We start from the raw sequence: 27,200 nt of genomic DNA, 5'->3' as shown, positions 1-27,200 counted from the left end.
GTTTCTCATCCCTGTTTTCCTGCCTTTGCCTCATAACCCCTGATCCCCTTATTAATCAAGAACCTATCCATCTCTGTCTTAAAGGCACTCAGTTACTTGGATTCCACAACCTTCTGCGGCAATGCGTTCCACAGATTCACCACCCTCTGGCTGAAGAAATTCCTCCTCATCTCTGTTTTAAAGGATTGCCCCTTCAGTCTGAAGCTGTGGCCTTGAATTCTAGTGGAAACATTCTCTCCACGTTCACCCTATCTAGGCCTATCAGTATTCTGTAAGTTTCAATGAGATCCCCCCTCATCCTTCTGAACTCCATCGACTGTTAAATGGTTTCAAATAGGGGATAGATATATTTCTGATTTAAAAGAGAGGTTCAAGAGATATGGGGTATAGGTATGGAAGTGGATTTTTAGACCAGGAATAGATCAGTCATGATCTGATTGTTTAGCAGAGCAGGCTTGTTTGGCTGAATTACCTAATTCTGCTCCTAATTCCCATGTTCTTATGTTTACATGCATAGATACATAGAAGATAGGAGCAGGAGGGGCCTTTTGGCCCTTCGAGTCTGCTCCACCAGTCATCATGATCATGGCTGATCATCCAACTCAATCGCCTAATCCTGCTTTCTCCCCATAGCATTTGATCCCATTCTACCCAAGTGCTATATCTAGCCGCCTCGTGAATATATTCAATGTTTTAGCATCAACTACTTCCTGTGGCCATGAATTCCACAGGCTCACCACTCTTTGGATGAAGAAATGTCTCCTTATCTCTATCCAAAATGATTTACCCTGAATCCTCAAACTGTGACTCCTGGTTCTGGACCCACCCTTCATTGGTAACTTCCCTGCATCTTCCCTGTCTAGTCTTGTTAAAATGTTATAAGTCTCGATGAGATCCCCCCTCATTCTTCTGAACTCCAGTGAGAACAATCTCAAGCTCATCAATCTCTCCCCATATGACTGTTCCGCCATCCCTGGAATCAGCCTGGTAAACCTTCACTGCACTCCCTCGAGAGCAAGAACATCCTTCCTCAGAGAAGGAGACCAAAACTGCACACAATATTCCAAGTGTGGCCTCACCAAGGCCCTGTATGATTGCAGCAACACATCCCTGCATCGAGACTTGAAACCTCTTGCAATGAACATTAGCCTCTTTCACCGCCTGCTGCACCTGCATGCTTACTTTCAGCGACTGGTGCACAATGATACCCAATCCCACTGCACACACCCGTCTCCCAATTTACAACCATTCAGGTAGTAATCTGCCTTCCTGTTTTTACTTTCAAAGTGAATCACCTTACACTTATCCAAATTATACTGCATCTGCCATTGATGGTTTCTATGTCCCATGTTCCTATGAGTACAGACCCAGTGTCCTCAACCGGGCTCCTTCAAGTCACTCATTCCAGGCATCATACTTGTGAACCTCCTCTGTACTCTCTCCAAGGCCAGCACATCCTTCCTTAGATACGGGGCCCAAAACTGCTCACAATACTTCAAATGGGGTCTGAACTGAGCCTTATACAGCCTCAAAAGTACATCCCTGCTCTTGTATTCTCGCTCACACAACATGAATGCTAACATTGCACTTGCTTTCCTTACGGCCAATTAAACCTGCATGTTAACCTTAAGAGAATTCTGAACTAGGACTACTAGGTCACTTTGTGTTTCTGATTTCTGAAGCCTTTTGCCATTTAGGAAATAGTCTATGCCTCATTTTGTCCTACCAAAGTGCAGAACCTCACACTTTTCCACATTGTATTTCATCTGCCACTTCTTTGTCCAGCCTCCTAGCCTGTGCAGCCTCCCTGTTTCCTCAACACAACCTGTCCCCCAACATATCTTTCTATCATATGCAAACTGAGCAACAATGCCCTTAGTTCCTTCTTCCAGATCATTAACGTATATCGTATATTATTCAGGTTTCAGGTGGCCTTTGTGAACTGATTTTCACATGCTGACATTAGTTTGGCAGCATGACGAGGATCGAGCAAAGTTTGATGAAGGAAATCATGTGCTGCGAAAGACAAAACACTTTCTGATTCTGCTGTGGACATTCCTGTGGGGAGAAAGGACACCGATCTGGAATCAGACAGTCGGAGATTGCTCCAGCAACTCGGGATATGTGTGCGGCAAGAAGAGAAGAAGGTATTCAAGGGATTTCATGTAACCTTTGGTGCTACCCATTGGATTGCAATTATTTATGTAACGCTACATTTTCAGCACCATCTATAAGTCTTTAGACTGCATAAGTTCACAAGATATAGGAGCAGAATTAGACCATTTGGCCCATCGGGTCTGCTCCGCCATTCTACCATGACTGATAAGTTCCTCATCTGTTACCTACAATTCTACAGACCAAGAGCTGGATTGTGAAATCACCCAGAGCATCTCCTCCCTAGAACACATGATCTAGGAGCAGGAGTAGGCAACTTGCCCCCCAAGACTAAACACCTTCAATGTGATCATGGCTGATCCACTTATGGCCCCAACTCCACTTTCCAGCCCATTAACCATAACCCTTCAACCCATTACAAATCAAAAATCTGTCTACCCCTCCTTAAATTGACTCACTGTCCCTGCATCCTCCGCAATCTGGGGTAGTGCGGTAGGGCGGCACGGTAGCACAGTGGTTAGCACTGTTGCTTTACAGCACCAGGGTCCTGGGTTTGATTCCCACTTGGGTCACTGCCTGTGTGGAGTCTGCACGTTCACCCCATGTCTGCGTGGGTTTCCTCCGGGTGCTCCCATTTCCTCCCACAAGTCCCGAAAGATATGCTTGTTAGGTGAATTGAACATTCTGAATTCTCCCTCAGTGTACCCGAACAGGTGCCATAGTGTGGCGGCTCGGGGATTTTGACAGCAACTTTATTGCAGTTTTAACGTAAGCCTACTTGTGACACTAATAAAGATTATAGTGAATTCCACAGATTCACAACCCTTTGGGAGAAGTAGTTTGTCCTCAAATCTGTTTAAAATTTGCTACGTCTTTTTCTAAGATTATGGCGTCTCGTTTTAGAATGCCCCACAAGAGGAAGCATCTGCTCCATGCCTACTTTATCCATACCTTTTAACATCTTGCATACCTTCATTTTATCTTCCCTCATTCTTCTAAACTTTAGAGAGTATAGGCCTAAACTGTTCAATCTCCCGTCATACGCCAAACCCCTCATCTCTGGAAGCAATCTAGTGAACCTTCTCTTTATTGCCGCAAATAAGGGAACCAAAACTGCAAAATAAAACAGGTGCGGTCTTACACGTTCTCTGCACGTTCTCCCTGTGCATGCGTGGGTTTCCTCCGGGTGCTCTGGTTTCATTCCACAGTCCAAAGATGTTAGGTGGTTGGTCATGCTAAATTGTCCTTTGTGTCCAAAAAGGTTGGGTGGAGGTGTGGTCTTGGGTGGGGTGCTCTTTCCCAGGGCCGTGCAGACTCGATGGGATGAATGGCCTCGTTCTGTACTATAAATTCTACGATTCTATGATTATCAAATGCCTTCCGGAAATCCAGATATACTACATCTACAGGATTCCCATTATCCACTTTGGTTGTTTTATTTTCAAAGAACTGTCGCAAATTAGTCAAGCATGATTCAGCTTTCATGAAATCATGCTGACTCCGATGGATAGCGCTTTGACTTTCCAAATGCCCTGATGTTATGTCCTTGATAATTGATTCTAACAATTTTCCATCAACAGATGTTGAACTAGCTGGTCTGTAATTTCTCACATTTTGTTCAAGGAGTAGCTCTGATAGTTACAACATTTTTGCATAAATGCCAGATTGTATGGCATTAAATATCAGGAAAAAGATGATTAGCAATGATGTGACATTTGATTATCTTTTCCTCTGTCGAATTTCAATTTACATTGGCATGGCGGTGCCTCACATAAGAAAACTAGAATATCAGAAATATCAAACATCACTTACCAGAAGGCTGTATTATTAGAAGTTTGCCATTGATTTCCAGAAGGCTGTGGAAGTACTTGATGGTATCAGGCACACTTTGTACAAAGTACAACATCTAGACAAGGAAATGATAACACCAGAGAATGCAAATATATTCTCATATAAGATAAATCCTTTTCTCAAAAATAATTGTGGTACAGTGCTCAAAGTGTCTTGAGATTCTATTTGGGATCGAAGGGAAATCCTGGCACATTTCTGGCAGGAGGGCATTAACATGGGGCTGAACCTGCTTCTGCCAGGGTTTGAACCCTGTATTCTCTGGTTTCTCACTTTCCAGGGGTGAGTTTTGCAAACTGTGGAACTTTCACATCACATCCTGGAATTCGAACACATGAAATTTCCAGATATGAACCCCTGGGAGAATCAACTACTTGACACCAAAGCTTCTGAAGATTTATTCTGCTCTGGTTCCTTTCAGGACTTCTCCCTTTCCCTGGAGCATTGGAATAATGCTCTGATCGGCCAGTCTTCTGTAGCACTAGACATTTCTGGGACACCAGTCTTGCCCCAAATTTCTTGTTGCGATGCTGCACTGGTGAACAGTAAGTCTGCGATCAAAGGCCGAGGACAAATTATAAAAGTGCTGCCTTTGCCTATATTAACAGAGCAGAACCATCACGTCAGTAATGATGCTTCAGAAGCCCTCATCTTATTAGAGTCAGAAAATGTTAGGATGGATTATTTTGAGCTATTGTGGACTGTCCTCCTTTTGGTAAAGTCTGACCACTGGGTTGAACCCTGCTGACCCCTTTATAAAACTGCATTTGGGCAAAATTGCCAAGATGAATCTGAAATCATTGTGCTGAAGGAGTGCTGAGGCTACCTCACAAATTGGCCAAACTGAACCTCTCCCCTTACAGTTTTTTGAGAGGTATTGTGAATGAAAATGGAAGCTCCAGTAATCCCCGACTTTACCCTGCTTTTTAAGTGTGCTGCATTCGGTCAGCATTGTAGAGGGCAAACAATCCCCAGCAGGGGCTGAGGAAAATAACGTAGAAACTGTTAGGGTTGGGGATGCGATAGAAATTCTGCAAATCCCATTGTTTTCCATTCTCTACTCAGGAATATTTGAAAACTCAGGTGACGAATTAGCAATAATAGAATATTTGGTCCAATGATATCAATCTTATTAAGAAATGAGAAATTGATCTTTGAAATAAGACCAGAAGACCAGAGGACCAGAAGACATAGGAGCGGAAGTAAGGCCATTTGGCCCATTGAGTCCACTCCACCATTCAATCTAGGCTGATTTCAACTCCATTTACCCGCTCTCTCTCCATAGCCCTTAATTCCTCGAGAAATCAAGAATTTATCAACTTCTGGGTTAAAGACACTCAACGTCCCGGCCTCCACCGCCCTCTGTGGCAATGAATTCCACAGACCCACCACTCTCTGGCTGAAGAAATTTCTCCTCATCTCTGTTCTAAAGTGACTCCCTTTTATTCTAAGGCTGTGCCCCCGGGTCCTAGTCTCCCCTGCTAATGGAAACAACTTCCCGGACATCCACCCTATCTAAGCCATTCATTATCTTGTAAGTTTCTATTAGATCTCCCCTCAACCTCCTAAACTCCAATGAATATAATCCCAGGATCCTCAGACATTCATCGTATGTTAGGCCTACCATTCCTGGGATCATCCGTGTGAATCTCCGCTGGACCCGCTCCAGTGCCAGTATGTCCTTCCTGAGGTGTGGGGCCCAAAATTGCTCACAGTATTCTAAATGGGGCCTAACTAATGCTTTATAAAGCTTCAGAAGTACATCCCTGCTTTTATATTCCAAGCCTCTTGAGATAAATGACAACATTGCATTTGCTTTCTTAATTACGGACTCAACCTGCAAGTTTACCTTTAGAGAATCCTGGACTAGGACTCCCAAGTCCCTTTGCACTTCAGCATTATGAATTTTGTCACCGTTTAGAAAATAGTCCATGCCTCTAATCTTTTTTCCAAAGTGCAAGACCTCGCACTTGCCCACGTTGAATTTCATCAGCCATTTCTTGGACCACTCTCCTAAACTGTCTAAATCTTTCTGCAGCCTCCCCACCTCCTCCATACTACCTGCCCCTCCACCTATCTTTATATCATCGGCATACTTAGCCAGAATACCCCCATTCCCGTCATCTAGATCGTTAATATATAAAGAGAACAGCTGTGGCCCCAACACTGAACCCTGCGGGATACCACTCGTCACTGGTTGCCATTCCTAAAAAGAACCTTTTATCCCAACTCTCTGCCTTCTGCCTGACAGCCAATCATCAATCCATGTTAGTACCTTGCCTCGAATACCATGGGCCCTTATTTTACTCAGCAATCTCCCGTGAGGCACCTTATCAAAGGCCTTTTGGAAGTCAAGATAGATAACATCCATTGGCTCTCCTTGGTCTAACCTATTTGTTATCTCTTCAAAGAACTCTAACAGGCACGACCTACCCTTACTAAATCCATGCTGACTTGTCCTAATCTGACCCTGCACTTCCAAGAATTTAGAAATGTCATCCTTAACGATGGATTCTAGAATCTTGCCAACAACCGAGGTTAGGCTAATTGGCCTATAATTTTCCATATTTTTCCTTGTTCCCTTCTTGAACAGGGGGGTTACAACAGTGATTTTCCAATCCTCTGGGACTTTCCCTGCCTCCAGTGACTTTTGAAAGATCATAACTGACACCTCCACTATTTCTTCAGCTATCTCCTTTAGAACGCTAGGATGTAGCCCATCTGGGCCCGGAGATTTATCAATTTTTAGACCTCTTAGTTTCTCTAGCACTTTCTCCTTTGTGATGGCTACCATATTCAATTCTGCCCCCTGACTCTCCTGAATTGTTGGGATATTACTCATGTCTTCTACTGTGAAGACTGACGCAAAGTACTTATTTAGTTCCTCAGCTATTTCCTTGTCTCCCATTACTAGATTACCAGCGTCATTTTGGACCGGCCCAATGTCTACTTTTGCCTCCCGTTTGTTTTTAATGTATTTAAAGAAACTTTTACTATCATTCCTAATGTTACTGGCTAGCCTACCTTCATATTTGATCCTCTCTTTCCTTATTTCTCTCTTTGTTATCCTCTGTTTGTTTTTGTAACCTTCCCAATCTTCTGACTTCACACTACTCTTTGCCACATTATAGGCTTTCTCTTTTGCTTTGATGCATTCCCTGACTTCCTCTGTCAGCCATAGCTGCCTAATCCCCCCTCTGATAACCTTTCTTTTCTTTGGGATGAACCTCTGTACTGTGTCCTCAATTACTCCCAGAAACTCCTGCCATTGCTGTTCTACTGTCTTTCCCACTAGGCTCTGCTCCCAGTTGATTTTCATCAGTTCCTACCTCATGTCCCTGTAGTTACCTTTATTTAACTGTAACACCTTCACATCTGATTCTACCTTCTTTTTTCAAATTGCAGACTGAATTCTACCATATTATGATCATTGCCTCCTAAGTGTTCCCTTACTTTAAGATCTTTTATCAAGTCTGGCTCATTACATAACACTAAGTCCAGAATGGCCTGTTCCCTCGTGGGCTCCATCACAAGCTGTTGCAAACAGCCCTCCTGTAAACATTCAATGAATTTCCTTTCTTTGGGTCCACTGGCAACATTATTTACCCTGTCCACCTGCATATTGAAGTCCCCCATGATCACTGTGATCTTGCCTTTCTGACATGCCCTTTCTATTTTGTGGTGCATTTTGTGCCCCTGGTCCTGACCAATGTTAGGAGGCCTGTACATAACTCCCATTATGTTTTTTTGCCTTTGTGGTTCCTCAACTCTACCCACACAGACTCCACATCATCTGACCCTATGTCATTTAGTGCTATCAATTTAATTTCATTCCTAATTAACAAGGCAACCCCGCTCCCTCTGCCCACCTCTCTGTCTTTTCGATAGGTTCTGAATCCCTGGATGTTTAACTGCCAGTCCTGAACCCCCTGCAATCATGTCTCTGTGATGCCTACCACATCATGCCTGCCAGTCACAATCTGGGCCACAAGCTCATCTACCTTGTTCCGTACACTGCGCGCATTTAAATATAGCACCTTTAATTCTCTATTGACCGTCCCATTTTGTTTTCTTCGTGTGGTGGACCGTGGTTTACTGAGCCTTTCCATACACTGTGTCATATTTTGTGAGATGGAGACTATCGTAACCTCTCCTGAGTTCTGTCTTTTCGTGCTTTTTTATATTCCTAAGCAGCTATGCTTCCCACTGATTATTTCACCTCTTGGTTCCCTGACTTTCCCTTCCCTCCCAATCTCTAGTTTAAAGTCCTATTGACCACCCTATTTACTCTTTTCGCCAGATCACTGGTCCCAGCTCGGTTCAGGTGGAGACCATCCCAACGGTATAGGTCCCCCCTGTCCCAAAACTGATGCCAGTGTCCCATGAAAAGGAACCCCTCTTTCCCACACCACTGTTTCAGCAATGTGTTAACTTCCCTTATTCTTGCCTCCCTATGCCAATTTGCACGTGGCTCGGGCAGTAATCCGGAGATTATGACCCTTGAGGACCTGTTCTTTAATTTGAATCCTAGCTCTTTATAATCTCTAAACAGGTCCTCTTTCCTAGACTTGCTTATGTTGTTGGTACCGACATGGACCACAACAACTGGATCCTCCCCCTCCCTCTCCAGTATCCTTTCAAGCCGGGAAGAGATGTCCCGCACCCTAGCACCGGGCAGGCAACATACCATGTTGAGAAGGTGACCAAACAGGTGGATGAGGGTAAAGCAGTTGATGTGGTGTATGTGGATTTCAGTAAAGCGTTTGATAAGGTTCCCCATGGTAGGCTACTGCAGAAAATACGGAGGCATGGGATTCAGGGTGATTTAGCAGTTTGGATCAGAAATTGGCTAGCTGGAAGAAGACAAAAGGTGGTGGCTGATGGGACATGTTCAGACTGGAGTCCAGTTACTAGTGGTGTACCACAAGGATCTGGTTTGGGGCCACTGCTGTTTGTCATTTTTATAAATGACCTGGAGGAGGGTGTAGAAGGATGGGTGAGTAAATTTGCAGATGACACTAAAGTCGGTGGAGTTGTGGACAGTGCGGAAGGATGTTACAAGTTACAGAGGGACATCGATAAGCTGCGGCGCTGGGCTGAGAGGTGGCAAATGGAGTTTAATGCAGAAAAGTGTGAGGTGATTCATTTTGGAAGGAATAACAGGAAGACAGAGTACTGGGCTAATGGTAAGATACTTGGCAGTGTGGATGAGCAGAGAGATCTCGGTGTCCATGTACATAGATCCCTGAAAGTTGCCACCCAGGTTGAGAGTGTTGTTAAGAAGGTCTACGGTGTGTTAGCTTTTATTGGTAGAGGGACTGAGTTTCGGAGCCATGAGGTCATGTTGCAGCTATACAACACTCTGGTGCGGCCGCATTTGGAATATTGCGTGCAATTCTGGTCGCCGCATTATAGGAAGGATGTGGAAGCATTGGAAAGGGTGCAGAGGAGGTTTACCAGAATGTTGCCTGGTATGGAGGGAAGATCTTATGAGGAAAGGCTGAGGGACCTGAGGCTCTTTTCGTTAGAGAGAAGAAGGTTAAGAGGTGATTTAATTGAGGCATACAAGATGATCAGAGGATTGGATAGGGTGGACAGTAAGAGCCTTTTTCCTCGGATGGTGATGTCTAGCACGAGGGGACATAGCTTTAAATTGAGGGGAGATAGATATAAGACAGGTGTCAGAGGTAAGTTCATTACTCAGAGAGTATTAAGGGCGTGGAATGCCCTGCCTGCAACAGTAGTGTACTCGCCAACACTAAGGACATTCAAATGGTCATTGGATAGACATATGGACAATAAGGGAATAGTGTAGATGGGCTGTAGAGTGGTTTCACAGGTCGGCGCAACATAGAGGGCCGAAGGGCCTGTACTGCGCTGTAATGTTCTATGTTCTATGTGGGACTCTTTATCCTGCTCACAAAGGTTACTATCTATCCCCCTGATAATAGAATCCCCTACAACTACAACTTGCCTATTTACTCCCTCCCCTTGAATGGCCTGCTGAATCATGGTGCCTTGGTCAGCTGACTCATCCTTCCTGCAGCCCTGTTCGCCATCCACACAGGGAGCAAGTGCCTCGTACCTGTTGGACAGGGTCAAGGGCTGAGGCTGCTGAGTTCCTGACTGCTGGCTCCCTTTACCTGCCTGACATGCAGTCACACCCTGGCCACTGGCAGGATTTAAACTACTTACTCTGACAGGTGTGACTGCCTCCTGAAACACAGTGTCCAGGTAAGTCTCCCCCACCCGGATATGCCTCAGTGTTTGAAGCTCAGACTCCAGCTCATGAACTCTGAGCCGGAGCTCTTGGAGCAGCCAACACTTACTGCAGATGTGGTCACTGCAGCTCGCAATGGGATCTGCCAGCTCCCACATCAAGCAGCTCAAGCACATCACCTGACCAGCCATCTCTAATTAACCAATTAGTTTAATTTAAGTTTACGAGTTTAGCTGTGTTTTTTTTAAATTTGGGGCAGATTTGCTATAAACCAATCAGATCACAGCTTCCCTCTGACATCACTTTATAAAAAAAAAGTGGAAAACAGGAAGTTGCCGTTATGTTTTTATACTTATACAGAGACTGCTCCACCTCCTCCGAACGGCTCCCAAAACTAGGCCCGAAGAAAGAGAGAGAACAAAACAGTAGGGAAAAAGCACCTTCTCCCACTCTGCACCGAATTACCTCACTGCACCAAATTACCAAGTTTCAAATTCCCACTCTTGATGTGTCTTACTCACTCAGGCTGTGTCTCTTTGACCTGAGCAACGTTTATATATAGCAGTGTATAAACTTATTTTCGGGGGCAGCACGGTGATGCATGGTTAGCACTGCTGCCCTCACGATGCCAAAGATCCAGGTTTGATCCCGGCCCCGGGTCACTGTCCCAATACAGTTTGCACACTCTCCCCGTGTCTGAGTGGGTTTCACCCCTACAACCCAAAGCTGTTCAGGGTGGGTGGATTGGCCACACTAAATTGCCCCTTAATTGGAAAAAGAACAATGGGTACTTTAAATTTAAAAAATTGGTATATTCTTCCCAATTTTGTAACACTCAATCTAAACACATTGGTTTATGCTGTATTACAGTCTCATAGGGTTGACCGGCACCACAGCTAAACAGCGATATTTCCTCTGTGAGCATAAACAGTAAATGGCAATATGTTAATTTATAATGAACAAGTGCTCTCACAGCAAAACCTATTTCTCCTAGCACCTATTATGCACAAACAGGGAGTCATTTCCAATAGAAACTGCTTGATTGTTGCCAGGACTTCCTCCCTCCATAACCCATGGTTGTTTCAGCCAATTGTAATGACTCGAGCCTTATCCTAGCAGCTACCAGCAGACTCTGCGTTTGTCCTGCAATATGGGCGGGATTCTCCCATCGGGCGGCTAAGTACTGACGCCGGCGTAAAAACGGGAGTGTTTTACTCCGGCGTCGGCGCCCGTTCCGAGACCCGATTCTCCGGGCCACAGTGGGGTAGCACGGCGCTGGAGCAGCCCATGCCGCTCCAGCTGCTGAGCATGCGTGAACCCGGTGCCGCGGGGTCCGCGCATGCGCAGTTGGCCTGGCGGCAACTAACGCATGTGCAATGGCCTTCTTCCCTGCGCTGGCCCCGACGCAGGGCTACAGGAGCCGGCGCAGAGGAAAGGAGGCCCCCGACAGAGAGGCCGGCCAGCCAATCGGTGGGCCCCGATCGCGGACCAGGCCACTACGGAGGGCCCCCCGGGGTTGGACCCCCGTTCCCCCCACTGGCCGCCCCTGGAGCCTTCATCGCCGATGTCCCGCCGGCTCAAAGCATGTTAGAACGGCGCTGGCGGGACTTAGCTTTTTGTTGACGGCTGCTCGGCCCATCTGGGCCAGAGAAACCACGCTGGCCCCAATGGCGCTGACTCTCCGCTCTGCGGAGTATCGCATCCCGGCATCGGGTCGGTGTGGCGCTATTCGCGCAGCCCGCCGGCAATTCTCCGACCCGGTGGGGGCTCGGAGAATTCCGCCCTATATCTCTGGCTTCAGGAAAGGCTCCCCAAAATACGTATCACAAAAAACACTGATATACAGAGTCAATTTTCTCTGGAGTGTATCTGAACCCCAAAGTCTCAGAAATGTATCTAATAGAATGTGCTATTGAATTACCCGAAGATTACAGGTTTTAACAATCTTTGACTCATATTTTTTACAACTGCTATTTTCATCTGCCAATTTAATTTAAATCTGCATTCCATTGAAACATATAATCATAGAAACATACAGGAGTGAAGAAGACCAATTCAGACCATTATGTCTGTGCCAGCTCTTTGAAAGCACCATCAGTTCCTCACTCAAGAAACTTTATTGTTTTAATATCAAGTTCCTTTTCTGCTCACACGTTTGGATGAAAGGGACCCTTTAGCCTATTTCAGATCATACTTTCTGTTCACCAATCCTATCGCACTTTTCGCTTGTGAAATAACGGACGCGATTCAGCGACCCTGTTGCGCCCGCCGCAAATCCAGGCGCAATGGGTGAATCGCGCATGAGCCCAAAATTGGGCTATGTGGGCGGCGTGAAACCTTGAGCAAGTCACCTGACTCGCTCCGCTTGACGCGATCTGAATCTCTTTTATTTTTTTAAAATATATTTATTCACATTTTTCAACAAATTTTCTTCAAACTCCACCCGCCCCCCCAACAAAAAGAAAGAAACAAGAACACAACAATCAGAAATTGGACATTCGATTTCCCCCATATACAATAACCCCCCATATAATATTTAAAAACACAAATAGGGAAAAAAAAACACCTTCACCCAAACGCCACCCCAAAAGAACACCCCCCACCCCGCCCATGGGCTGCTGCTGCTGACCTCCTTCTAACGCTCCGCGAGATAGTCTAGGAATGGTTGCCACCGCCTGAGGAGCCCTTGCACAGACCCTCGCAAGGCAATCTTTATCCTCTCCAGCTTGATGAACCCTGCCATGTCATTGATCCAAGCTTCCACACTCGGGGGCTTTGCGTCTTTCCATAGTAGCAAAATTCTCCGCCTTGCTACCAGGGACGCAAAGGCCAGAATGCCGGCCTCTTTCGCCTCCTGCACTCCCGGCTCGTCCGATACCCCAAATAATGCTCATCCCCAGCTCGGCTTGACCCGGGCGTTCACCACCTTGGCCATAGTCCTCGCAAAACCCCTCCAAAACTCATCCAGCGACGGGCACGACCAGAACATATGGACGTGACTTGACGGGCTCCCGAGCACCTCCCACATCTGTCCTCCACCACAAAGAACCTACTCAACCTCGCCCCTGTCATATGCGCTCTGTGAGTAACTTTGAACTGTATTAGGCTGAAGAAGAATTAACCCTACTCAGGGCATCAGCCCACAGACCCTCATCTATCTCCTCCCCAAGCTCCTCCTGCCACTTGCCCTTTAACTCCTCCACCGTGGCCTCCTCCTCTTCCTTCAGCTCCTGGTAAATCGCCAAAACCTTGCCCTCTCCAACCCATACACCCGAAATCACCCTGTCCTGAATCCCACGTGCCGGAAGCAGCGGAAATTCCCTCACCTGCTGTCTCACAAACGTCCTCACTTGCATGTACCTGAAAGCGTTTCCCGGGGGTAGCCCAAACTTCTCCTCCAGCGCCCCTAGGCTCGCAAACGTCCCATCGATGAACAGGTCCCCCAGTCTTCTAATCCCTGCCCGATGCCAACTCCGAAACCCCCCATCCATCCTTCCCGGGACAAACCGATGGTTCTCGCAAGTCAGGGACCAAACCGAGGCCCCCACCTCACCCCTGTGTCGCCTCCACTGCCCCCAGATCTTCAGCGACGCCGCCACCACCGGACTCGTGGTGTACCTTGTCGGCGAGAGCGGCAGCGGTGCCGTCACCAGCGCCCTCAGGCTCGTGCCCACACAGGACGCCATCTCTAGCCTCTTCCACGCCGCCCCCTCTCCCTCCATTACCCACTTACGGATCATCGCCACATTGGCTGCCCAATAATAGCCACACAAATTCGGCAGCGCCAGCCCCCCCCCCCCCCCCCCCCCCCCCCCCCGTTCCTGCTACGCTCCAGAAACACTCTCTTCACCCTCGGGGTCTTATTCGCCCACACAAATCCCATGATGCTCCTTTGAAAAAGGCCTTGGGGATCATAATGGGAAGGCACTGGAACACAAAGAGAAACCTCGGGGGGACCGTCATTTTGACCGACTGCACCCTACCCGCTAGTGAGAGTGGCAGCATATCCCATATTTTAAAATCCTCCTCCATCTGCTCCACCAACCGTGTCTATCCCCCTTCCCTGATCCCCTGAATGCACCACAAAGAGCTCACTCTTCCCTACGTTGAGTTTATACCCCGAAAAGTCCCCAAACTCCCTCAGGATCCGCATGACCTCCGCCAGCCCCTCCACTGGATCCGCAACATAAAACAACAGGTCATCGGCATACAACGACACCCGGTGTTCCTCTCCCCCCCGGACCAGTCCCCTCCATTTCCTGGACTCCCTCAGTGCCATGGCCAGCGGCTCAATTGCCAGTGCAAACAACTACAGCCGAAAGTACTCCGACCTCCGTCGGTTCGTAGCCACACTCGCCACCGGGGCTCTAGATAGCAGCCTGACCCAACTGATGAACCCCTCCCCGAACCCAAACCTCCGCAACACTTCCCAAAGATACTCCCACTCCACCTGATCAAAGGCCTTCTCCGCGTCCATACGACCACCGCTTCCCACTCCACCGAGGGCATCATAATCACATTGAGGAGCCTCCGCACATTTGTATTTAACTGCCTACCCTTCACAAATCCCGTCTGGTCCTCATGAATCACCCCTGGGACACAGTCCTCAATTCTCGTAGCCAGCACCTTCGCCAGCAACTTAGTGTCAACATTGAGGAGCGAGATCGGTCTATACGACCCACATTGCAATGGACCCTTGTCCCGCTTCAAGATCAAAGAAATCAGCGCCCTGGACATTGTCGGGGGCAAGGCCCCCCCCCCTCCGTCGCCTTATTAAAAGCCCTCACTAGCAACGTGCCCAGCAGGTCCACGTATTTCCTGTAGAATTCAACCGGGAACCCATCTGGCCCTGGGGCCTTCCCCACCTGCATGCTCCCCAATCCTTTAACCAGCTCCTCCAGCCCAATCAGCACCCCCAAACCAGCCACCTCCTCCTCCTCCACCCTCAGGAACCTCAGCTGATCTAGGAATCATCGCATCCCCTCCTCCACCGCTGGGGGCTCAGACCTGTACAGATCCCCATAGAAGTCCCTAAATACCTCGTTTATTCTCACCACACTCAGCACCGTATTCCCCCCTCTATCCTTAACTCCACCAATCTCCCTCGCTGCCTCCCTCTTACGAAGCTGACGTGCCAGCATCCGACTCGCCTTCGCCCCATACTCATATGTCGCCCCCTGCGCTTTCCTCCACTGTGCCTCTGCTTTCCCCGTGGTCAACAGGTCGAGTTCCGTCTGAAGGTTCCGCCACTCCCTAAGTAGTCCCTCCTCGGGGGTCTCTGCATAACTCCTGTCCACGCTTAAAATCTCCCCCACCAACCTCTCCCTCTCGCTCCCGTCTCTCTTCTCCCTGTGGGCCCTAATGGAGATTAGATCTCCCCTGACTACCACCTTCAACGCCTCCCAGACTACCCCCACCTGCACCTACCCGTTGTCGTTGGCCTCCAAATAGCTTTCAATACACCCCTGCACTTGCCCGCACACCCCCTCATCCGCCAACAGTCCCACATTGAGGCACCACAGCGGGCGCTGGTCCCTCTCCTCCCCCAACTCCAGCTCCACACAATGCGGGGCATGGTCCGAGATGGCTATGGCCCAATATTCCGTTCCCTCCACTTTCGAGATTAGCGCCCTACTCAAAATGAAAAAATCTATCCGGGAGTAGGCTCTATGGGCGTGGGAAAAGAAGGAAAATTCCCTGGCCAGCGGCCTGGCAAACCTCCATGGATCCACTCCCCCCATCTGGTCCATAAACCCCCTGAGCACCTTGGCCGCAGCCGGCCTCTTATCCGTCCTGGACCTTGAACGGTCCAGTGCTGGATCCAGCACCGTGTTGAAGTCCCCCCCCCCCCCATTATCAAGCTTCCTACCTCCAGATCTGGAATCCGACCCAGCATGCGTTTCCTAAATCCGGCATCATCCCAATTCGGGGCAGAAACGTTCACCAGTACCACCCGCACCCTCTGCAACCTACCACTCACCACCACATATCGATCTCCATTATCCACTACAATATTCAGTGCCTCGAACGACACCCGCTTCCCCACCAGTGTTGCAACCCCTCTGTTCTTCGCATCCAGACCTGAATGAAAGACCTGCCCTACCCATCCCTTTCTCAGCCTAACCTGATCTGCCACCTTCAGCTGTGTCTCCTGGAGCAGAACCACGTCTGCCTTCAATCCCTTTAAGTGCGTGAACACCCGGGCCCTCGTGACTGGCCCGTTCAGGCCCCTCACATTCCAAGTTATCAGCCGGATCGGGGGGCTATTCGCCCCCCCTGCCGACTAGCCATCTCCTTTTCTAGGCCAGCCACGTACCCGCGACTCCCGCACCGTCCAGTCCCCCAGGTGGCGGACCCCCGCCCCGACTACCTCTCCTACTTCCAGCTCCCCTTTGGCCAATGCAGCAACAACCCAGTTCCCCCCTCCTTCCCCCCGCTAGATCCTCATCTAGCCATTGTGCACCCCCCCATGACACTCCCGTAAGTCAGCTGACTCCTGCTGACGCCGGCCTCTCCCGCCATTCCATCGACCCCCCAGTGTGAGAATTCCCCCATCCCTTGGCAGTCAGTGTGCGCTCCTCTCCAGCACCGCCCTTCCCCCCGGCCCCGCCCCCATCTTCCCTAAGGCGGGAAAAAGCCCGCACTTTCCTGAGCCGCCCCCGCCCCTGGCACAGCTCCTTTTTGTAGTAATACCCCAACTCCCCATCCCCGGGCCTCCACCCCCTCCTCTTCCTCCGTGGGGCACTGCCCCTCCAACACCGACGCCCACACTCTCCCACAGCCCCCACATCAAATCCATTCACCCATCCCCACCCAGCCCTCAAACAAAAAGAACATTCCCCAAACGCAGTAAACACAGTAAACATCCCCTCACGACAAACCCTCAGTTTGAGTCCAACTTTTCAGCCTGTATAAAGTTCCATGCCTCATCAGGCGTTTCAAAATAATGGTGCCGATCTTGGAACGTGACCCACAATCGCGCTGGCTGCAGCATCCCAAACTTCACCCCCTTCCGATGGAGCACCGCCTTAGCCTGGTTAAAACCAGCCCTCTTCTTAGCCACCTCCGCCCTCCAGTCCAGGTAAATTCGGATCTCCGTGTTCTCCCACCTGCTGCTCCGCTCTTTTTTGGCCCATCTCAGGACACACTCTTTATCCATAAAGCGGTGGAACCTCACCACTACAGCCCTTGGCGGCTCGTTGGCTTTGAGTCTCCTTGCCAGGACCCGATGAGCCCCATCCAGCCCCAGGGTCCTCGGGAAAGCTCCCGTGCCCATCAGCGAATTGAGCATCGTGCTCATATATGCCCCGGCATCGGGCCCCTCCACTCCTTCAGAGGAGACCCAGAATCCGAAGATTCTTCCTCCTCGGTCTATTCTCCAGGTCCTTGAATTTTTCCGCCCACCTCTTGTGCAGCGCCTCGTGCGCCTCCACCTTCATCGCCAGGCCCCAGATCTCGTCCTCTGGCTTTTTGTCGCACCTCCCGGATCGCCGCCCCTTGGGCCTTCTGGGTCTCAACAAGCTTCTCAATCGCCACCTTCATTGACGCCAGCATTTCTGTCCTCAGATCCTCAAAGCAGCATTTAAGAAACTCCTGCTGCTCCTGCGCCCACAGTGCTTGGTCTGCACCCGTCCCCATCTTGCTTTTCCTCCCTCGCACTTTTCACTCCACCAGGATCACTTTTTTAACCGCTCCACTCCTGGTCCAATCCATATAATGTCGGGGGGACCTTGCTGTCACCTTCCCACACTGGAAGCCGTTGAACAATTGCCGTTGGGGCCCCTCTGAAGAGCCCAAAAGTCCGTTCCCGGAGGGAGCTGCCGAACGTGCGACCTACCTCGGCATAGCCGCAACCGGAAGTTCGCGATCTGAATCTCTAAGTGCAGCCTCGGCGGGTAGAAACTCCCTGAGGCCAGAATAAATAGCAAAGTGCTGTTGAACTGCGAGATGTTTCTCAGCACTGCGGCCACCAAGAAACACCCTGCTAAACGTGCCGTTCAGCGGACTTTAACTTGAGTCTGCTGAATCACTCGAACCTCTTTATGCTGGCATTATCACACATTCCTTCCCCATGCAATTTCCAATCTAAACTGTGGTCAAATGGGAACACTATGATGATTTCTCGAACATGGAAGAACAATTATGAGAGATTCTGCTGAAATATATAATGGAAGATGTTCATGAACATTGTCTGAAGTCTGCAAACTAGTTACCCACTTACACCTTTTCTACCAGAAGTGTCAAGGGAAGGAAGCGTGAAGATTTGAAAAAAAAACGACCTAACAATAAGTAAAAATGAGTGTTACTTCTAAAAATGTCTATGGATCATACACCCATCAGTGCTTTGACACCAAGTGACAGATTTGGGTATTTGACTAGAATTGGGTTCACAATCAACCCTGACTGACAGATTGAATATCTGCTTCTTGGTTGTAAAGTTCATCTGAACAGCAGTTACCTGGATCATGTGAATGAAATCAAACTTTCTGCTTTCCTTCCTCTCCTTGTTTTGCTTTTCATATTCTTCTGAGCGCATCTGGTTCCAAGTGAAGGAAATGTTCAGTCCTTGAGCCTTTTCTTTCGCAAGATCTGGTGCAAAGGTAGATTTAGCAGGGAATTCTTTGTGTTAATAAAATAATTGGAAACACAATTGTTTTGTTTGCTATTTCATCGTACCCAGATTCCTGAAACTCATCTTTCAACACACATTTCACTGCTGATGCTTAGAAGTGGCCAGTTAGTGTCAAGCTGAGAGGAAATTGCACAGATTTAAACATTGTGCTTTTATTTTCACATTTCAGCATATCACACTTACTGACCAAAATTAATTGATTTGTCAAATTGTACACATCATCAATCAGTAAGTCTAATGGAAATTGCTGGAATCCTTCATTTGGTTATATTCTTTCCTGTGGATATAACCAGCAGGACCTACATTCGCTGCCCATCCCTACTTGTCCTTGAAACAGTGGTGGTGAACCACCTTCTTGAACCGCTGTGGTACAGGTACATCCAGGCTGCTGTTAAGGAGGCATTTTCCAGATGTTTGACCCAGCATCAACATTGGAACAACTGTCAAAAAAGCAAAGTTAGTTTTAAAGGATTCATATTTGCAGTGGTGGACATTAGAAATGAGGTATAATTTTAAATGGTGTTTGGAAAACAAAGGTAGTTTTAAGGGATTTATATCTGGGTTGGTAAACATTAGGAATATGGAATAGCATGGAATAGTGAAGTGAGTTTAACTTAATGTTTGTGTACCTGGAAAGGTAAAACCTACAGATAGGTTCATGCTGGACAAAGATATTTCTATGTGTGGGGGTTGGTTAAGTCTCAACTGTGTTTCTATTGCGCTTAGAGAGGGCTGTGCCATGAAGAATAAATGAAAGACATGCGGCGGGATTCTCCGCCAGTGGGATTCTCCGTTTTGCCGGCATCCAGGGGTTTCCCGATGGCGTGGGGCTACCCCACAATGGGAAACCCCATTGACCGGCCGGCGTAACAGAGAATCCCGTGGGGTCGAGGCAGAAATGTGGCACGGCGGAGGATCCAGCCCATGGAGTGTTATCTTGTAAGGTTGAGAAACTTTTAAGTTTTAGTTTATCTAATTTGCAGTTGAAGATAGGGAGTTTCAGAGAGGAGGAGCTCTCTTAGCTTGGATAGAAGTAGTTGGCTTCGAAGGCTAAAGCTTTGCCAGAAGAAAAGCCATATCATCGAGCAATGATGAAGAAAACACATGCATAAATCTGACAAGCAGCTAGTTAGTGAAACTAGAGAAATTAAGAGAAGATTCCAAGAAGTCTGAGTTTAAATATACTTGAACAGAGCACTGTTTAGTAAAGACAGACAGAGCTGAGAAGAAGGCCGAGATGCCTAAACGATATCTGCTTAAAAAGAACTTGATGTGTTAATGAGACCACTATATCTTAAGCTACACTTTGTAATCTGTATTATTCGGATTCGGATCAGAATTCCCGGATTCTGAGAAAGTATAGGCGCTGTTGTGCTTTCTTGGTCGTAGCGCCGACGTGGGTGGACCAAGACAGATTGTTGGTGATGTGCATATCTCGGAATTTGATGCTGTCAACCATCTTCACCTCGTCCTTTTTGATGCTGACAGGGCTGTGTACAGTACTTTGCTTACTAAAGTCATTGACCAGCTCTTTAGTATTGCTGACACTGAGGGAGAGAGAACATAGAACATAGAACATTACAGCGCAGTACAGGCCCTTCGGCCCTCGATGTTGCGCCGACCTGTGAAATCACTCTAATATCTATCTCCCCTCAATTTAAAGCTATGTCCCCTCGTGCTAGACATCACCATCCGAGGAAAAAGGCTATCCAATCCTCTGATCATCTTGTATGCCTCAATTAAGTCACCTCTTAACCTTCTCTCCAACGAAAACAGCCTCAAGTCCCTCAGCCTTTTCTCATAAGATCTTCCCTCCATACCAGACAACATTCTGGTAAATCTCCTCTGCACCCTTTCCAATGCTTCCACATCCTTCCTCTCATGCGGCGACCAGAATTGCATGCAATACTCCAAGTGCGGCCGCACCAGAGTTTTGTACAGCTGCAAACTTCTGCAATCGTGTCACTATAATGGTGTATTTTCAGTTATCAGACTTCACAAATAAAACTCATGGGACCCCATGTGCTGTTTATTTTTGAGTTGAAATGGTGTTGTTTAACTTAATGTTTGTGTACCTGGAAAGGTAAAACCTACAGATAGGTTCATGCTGGACAGAGATATTTCTATGTGTGGGGGTTGGTTAAGTCTCAACTGTGTTTCTATTGCGCTTAGAGAGGGCTGTGCCATGAAGAATAAATGAAAGACATGCGGCGGGATTCTCCGCCAGTGGGATTCTCCGTTTTGCCGGCATCCAGGGGATCCATACACCTGACACTCTCAATGTGGATCCCTCGCCAACTACACCTGACACTCTCAATGTGGATCCCTCACCAGCTGCACTTGACACTCTCAATGTGGATCCCTCGTCAGCTACACCTGACACTCTCAATGTGGATCTCTCATCAGCTACACCTGACACTCTCAATGCGGATCGCTTATGGCTCCGAAGCTCAATCCCTCTACCAAAAAAAGCTAACACACCGTACACCTTCTTAACAACACTCTCAACCTGGGTGGCAACTTTCAGGGATCTATGTATATGGACACCGAGATCTCTCTGCTCATCCACACTGCCAAGAATCTTACCTTAGCCCAGTACTCTGTGTTCCTGTTATTCCTTCCAAAATTTATCACCTCACACTTTTTGGCATTAAACTCCATTTGCCACCTCTCAGCCCAGCTCTGCAGCTTATCTATGTCCCGCTGTAACTTGTAACATCCTTCCGCACTGCCCACAACTCCACTGACTTTAGTGTCATCTGCAAATTTACTCATCCTTCCAAACCCTCCTCCAGGTCATTTATAAAATTGACAAACAGCAGTGGCCCCAAAACAGATCCTTGCGGTACACCACTAGTAACTGGACTCCAGGCTGAACATGTCCCATCGACCATCACCCTATGTCTTCATCCAGCTAGCCAATTTCTGATCCAAACAGTAAATCACCCTGAATCCCATGCCTCTATATTTTCTGCAGTAGCCTACCGTGGGGAACCTTATCAAACGCTTTACTGAAATCCATAAACACCACATCAACTGCTTTACCCTCATCCACCTGTTTGGTCACTTTCTCAAAGAACTCAATAAGGTTGTGAGTTACGACTTACCCTTCACAAAACCGTGTTGACTATCTCTAATGAAATTATTCCTTTCCAGATGATTATACATCCTATCTCCTATAAACCTTTCCAAGACTTTGCCCACAACAGTAGTAAGGCTCACTGGTCTATAGTTACCGGGGTTGTCTCTACTCCCCTTCTTAAACAAGGGGACAACATTTGCTATCCTCCAGTTTTCTGGCACTATTCCTGTGGACAAAGATGACTTAAAGATCAAAGCCAAAGGCTCAGCAATCTCCTCCCTAGCTTCCCAGAGAATCCTAGGATAAATCCCATCCGGCCCAGGTGACTTATCTATTTTCACATTTTCACACCACCCAGGGGCGTCCAATGGCCTAGCCCCCCGCTCCCAAGTGCCATTACGCCGGGGATACAAATAATCCATATCATAGAATCCTTACAGTGCAGAAGGAGGCCATTCATCCCATCGAGTCTGCATCGACCTTTGGAAAGAGCACCTTACCCAAGCCCACACTTCCACCCTATCTCCATAACCCAGTAACCCCACCTAACCTTTTGGACACTAAGGGGTAATTTCCCATGGCTAATCCATCTAACCTGCACATCTTTCGACTGTGGGAGGAAACTAGAGCACCTGGTAGAAACTCACGCAGACATGGGGAGAAAGTGCAAACTCCACACAGACAGTCGCCCGAGGTTAGAATTGAATCGGGGTCCCTGGAGCTGTTAAGCAGCAATGCTAATCACTGTGCCACCGTGGTGCCTGACACGTTTGTGGAAATCATGCTAAACGGTGCCACGGCAGGGTATCCAGCATGAGGCTATTCAGTCCCACACCTTGGGTAACTCCAGCGAAGACATATTCAAGCGAGACTAACTACTCACTTGAATATGCAAACCCATTGAGGACGGTCCCAGATCGCGAAGCCTCGCGAGATCTCATGAGGCATAACGGGTGTCATAAACCTTGCCAGAGTTTTAGCAGCCTTGTCGTGTCATTGGGTTGGGCGCGACAATGCCAGTTGTTCGCACCCATGGTCTTTTCAGTCAGAGTTCCATTCTGGGATCTTCCCATCCATACAACATCAACTGGGTTTGTAACAGTGGGTTTAATTTAATACTTCTATGGAAGGAAAGGTAAAACCTATAGTTAGATTCATGCTTGTTAGTATGTGTGGGGGTTGGTTTCAATTCTAAACATTTTCCTATTGTTTTTCGAGAGAGTTATGATTTGAAGAATAAATAACTAGCAGTGCTGGTTTCACACCTTGGGAGCATTGCAAGGCAGAAAATCTTTTGAATTCAGTTTTTAGATGAATTTATTTGCAATTAGAGACAGGTCACTGGGGAGGAATTGATCTCCCAACTCTTCCAGAAGAATGGTTAGACAGGACAAGAGCTGCAAAGAGACAGGCTTCCCAAAGAAGTAATCAATGGCCTGGTAACCAGGAAAATGGGACAGAAAGAATGTCTTAAGAAGGCTGAAGTTAAGACAACAGAGACCAAGGCATTGTTTGGGAGAATTCAAGCGAAAAGTAAACAAAATGTTCTGAATTAAAGAGACATTACAGTAACCAGATTAAAAGTGGGAAATCAGACTTCGGAGGTAAATCAAAAGATTGATACCATTTTACCTCAGTCTGGGAATCAAAAGTTAAAGAAAGAACAAAGAACAAAAAAAAGTACAGCACAGGTACAGCCCCTTTGGCCCCCCAAACCTGTGCGATTATGATGCCCTAACTAAAAAAAACCTACTGCTCTTACTCGGTTGGAATCTCTCTATTTCCTCCTGTTCATGTACCCATCCAGATACATCTTAAATGTTGCGAATGTGCCCCTTTGGCCCCCCAAACCTGTGCGATTATGATGCCCTAACTAAAAAAAACCTACTGCTCTTACTCGGTTGGAATCTCTCTATTTCCTCCTGTTCATGTACCCATCCAGATACATCTTAAATGTTGCGAATGTGCCTGCTTGCACCACATCATCTGGCAGCGCGTTCCAGGCACCCACCTCTCTGCATAAAAAACTTTCCCCACACATCTCCCTTAAAAGTTCCCCCCTCACCTTGAACCTGTGCCCCCTTGCAATTGATACTTCCACCGTTGGAAAAAGCCTCTGACTATCCACCTTGTCTATGCCTCTCATAATTTTGTAGACCTCCATCAAGTCTCCCCTCAGCCTCCGTCTTTACAGTGAAAACAATGCTTGTTTGTTTAACGTCAGCTCATAGCCACCACCCTCAAGACCGGGCAACATCCTGGTGAACCTTCTTTGCACTCTCTCCAAAGCTTCCACATCCTTCTGATAATATGGTGACCAGAACTGCACGCAATACTCGAAATGTGGCCAAACCAAGGTTTTATATAGCTGCAACATGATTTTCCAACACCAATTCTCAATGCCACGGTGGATGAAGGCAAGCATGCCATATGCCTTCTTAATCACCTTGGCCACCTGTGTTGCAACGTTTACGGAACTGTGGACCTGCACGCCCAGATCTCTCTGTATGTTAATGTTCCTAAGGGTTGTACCATTTACAGTATAATTCATAACTAGATTTGATCCTCCAAAATGCATCACCTCGCATTTCTCCGGATTAAACTCAATCTGCCATTTCTGTGCCCAAGTCTCCAATCTATCTATATCCTGTTGTGTCCTCTGACAATCCTCGGCACTATCAGCAACTCCGCCAATCTTCGAGTCATCTGGAAACTTACTGATCAAATCACCCACAGTTTCCTCCAGATCATTTATATAAACTATAAACAACAGGGGTCCCAGCATTGATCCCTGCGGAACACCACTAGTTACAGAAAAACACCCTTCCACAGCTACTCTCTGTCTTCTATAACCAAGCCAGTTCTGTATCCATCTAGCCAGCCCACCCCGAATCCTGTGTGATTTTAGTTTTTGTACCAGTCTGCCATGTGGGACCTTGTTAAACACCTTATTAAAGTCCACATAAATTACATCCACAGCCCTTTCCTCATCGATTTTCTTTGTCACCTCTTCAAAAAACTCAATCAAGTTGGTGAGACATGACCTTCCCCGTACAAAACCATGCTGCCTGTCGCTAACTAGTCCATTTTCCTCCAAATGTGCACAAATCCTGTCCCTCAGTATCTTTTCCAAAAGTTTCTCCACTGTCAGGCTCACCAGCTTATAATTTGCTGGATTATTCCTGCTTCCTATCTTAACAAGGGAACAACATTGGCTATTCTCCGGTCCTCTGGAACCTCACCTGTAGTCAAAGAGGATGTGAAGATATTTGTTAAGGCCCCAGACATTTCTCCCCTTTCCTCCCGCTGTAACCTGGGATAGATCCATCCGTCCCGGGGGACTTGTCTACCTTAATGCAATTTATGATACTCAACACTTCCTCCTTTGATATATTGACGTTCTCAAGAGAATTCACACACCTATCCCTGACCTCAACATCCATCATGTTCTTCTCTCTGGTGAATACCGATACAAAGTACTCATTAAGGATTTCACCCACTTCCTGTGGTTCCACGCATAACTTCCTTCCATTGTCCTTGAGTGGGCCTACTCTTTCTCTTGCTACCCTCTTGTTCCTAATATAAAAAGCCTTGGGATTCTCCTTGACTATGTTTACTGAAGACATTTCATGGCCGCTTTTAGCCCTCCTAATTGCATGTTTAAGTTCCTTCCTACTTTCACTGTAATCCTCAAGAGCTTTGTTAGACTTTAGGGGCGTCATTCTCCGACCCCCCGCCGGGTCGGAGAATGGCCGTTGGCCGCCGTGAATCCCGCCCCCGCCGATGTCTCCGGTACCGGAGATTGGGCGGGGTCGGGAATCAGGCCGCGCCGGTTGGCGGGACCCCCCGCTGGATTCTCCGGCCCAAATGGGCCGAAGTCCTGCCCAGAAATTGCCTGTCCCGCCGGCGTAAATCAAAGCTGGTATTTACCGGCTGGACCAGGCGGCGTGGGCGGGCTCCGGGGTCCTGGGGGGGGGGCGCGGGGCGATCTGACCCCGGGGGGTGCCCCCACGGTAGCCTGTGCCGTGGGGGCACTCTTTCCCTTCCGCCTCCGCCACGGCCTCCACCATGGCGGAGGCGGAAGAGACTCTCCCCACTGCGCATGCACGGGAAACTGACAGCGGCCGCTGACGCTCCCGCGCGTGCGCCGGGAAACTGACAGCGGCCGCTGACGCTCCTGCGCATGCGCCGCATTTCCGCGCCAGCTGGCGGGGCAACAAACGCCATTTCCGCCAGCTGCCGGGGCGGAAATCCCTCCGGCGCCGGCCTAGCCCCTCAATGTTGGGGCGAGGCCGCCAAAGATGCGGAGCATTCCGCAACTTTGGGCCGGCGAGATGCCCGTCTGATTGGCGCCGTCTTTGGCGCCATTCGGCGGACATCCCGTCGTTGGGGGAGAATTTCGCCCTAGATGCCGAGACTTATCATGTACTTCCTTTTTCCTTTTGACTAAGCTTACAATTTCCCTTGTCATCCATGGTTCCCGAATCCTGCCAATTCTAGCCTTCATTTTTGCAGGGACATGCTTGTCCTGCACTTCAATCAATTATTAACTTCTTGTAGAAATCCTACAGGGGATGGAGTAAAACATGGATTTTGGCTTTGTTGTTAAAAGTGGAGTGCAAGCTTCGTTTGTTTGTTTGTTGTCATGTGTACCGAGGTACAGTGAAAAGTATTTTTCTGTGAGCAGCTGAAACAGATCATTTAGTTAGTGAAAATAAAAGAAAAAGAAAAAGAAAATACATAATAGGGCAACACAAGATACACAATGTAAATACATAGACACCGGCATCGGGTGAAGCATACAGGAGTGTAGTGTTAATCAGGTCAGTCCATAAGAGGCTAGTTTCAGAGTCTGGTAACAGCGGGGAAGAAGTTGTTTTTGAATCTGTTTGTGCGTGTTCTCAAACCTTTGTATCTCCTGCTCGATGGAAGAAGTTGGAAGAGTGAGTAAGCTAGGTGGGAGCGGTCTTTGATTATGCTGCGAAAAGAGCCTTTTGAAAAATCCGGACGAGATTTTGGAATGCAACCCGCTAATTGAAAGTATTACTGTGAAAGAAAATTTTAAAGCATGTTTTTTTGGGAGTGGAGTTTGGAACTTCATTTGGTGGAACTCTGAAGAGAGAAATCCACAGACATTCACTTGAGGTTCAGAGTGGAGAGTGTATTTGACCACTGCCATCTGGTGTGTTTAAAGGGATCTTTGAAGCTGAAGACTTTGTAATCTGGGTTAATTTTAAAATCTGTGTGTATTTCTAAAATTAAGGGGAGAGTAACGGAATTTTGTATCATGATCTAATTTTTCC

The 27,200-nt window shown here is 47.7% G+C and overlaps 2 protein-coding genes across 2 annotated transcripts in view; one reads left to right on the top strand and one right to left on the bottom strand.

The window, feature by feature from the left end:
* The window catches only part of LOC140388225 (histamine N-methyltransferase-like), a 95,867-nt gene extending 92,058 nt beyond the window's left edge, over positions 1–3,809 (top strand). The window contains exon 6 of the mRNA XM_072472065.1: positions 1,922–3,809. Within this exon, the coding sequence (XP_072328166.1) occupies positions 1,922–1,941 (20 nt within the window). The 3' untranslated portion in view covers positions 1,942–3,809. The remainder of the gene's footprint in view (positions 1–1,921) is intronic.
* LOC140388219 (histamine N-methyltransferase-like) overlaps positions 1–27,200 on the bottom strand; it is a 71,009-nt gene that overhangs the window by 6,034 nt on the left and 37,775 nt on the right. The window contains exons 4-5 of the mRNA XM_072472024.1: positions 18,642–18,772; positions 3,928–4,021 (exon numbers count right to left, since the gene is read on the bottom strand). Of these exons, the coding sequence (XP_072328125.1) occupies positions 3,928–4,021; positions 18,642–18,772 (225 nt within the window). The remainder of the gene's footprint in view (positions 1–3,927; positions 4,022–18,641; positions 18,773–27,200) is intronic.

Source organism: Scyliorhinus torazame, chromosome 2 (genome assembly GCF_047496885.1).
Source record: "Scyliorhinus torazame isolate Kashiwa2021f chromosome 2, sScyTor2.1, whole genome shotgun sequence".
Lineage (NCBI taxonomy): Eukaryota > Metazoa > Chordata > Chondrichthyes > Carcharhiniformes > Scyliorhinidae > Scyliorhinus > Scyliorhinus torazame.
Note: the sequence above shows the minus strand (reverse complement) of the source record. Positions and strands in the feature narration are given on the sequence as shown.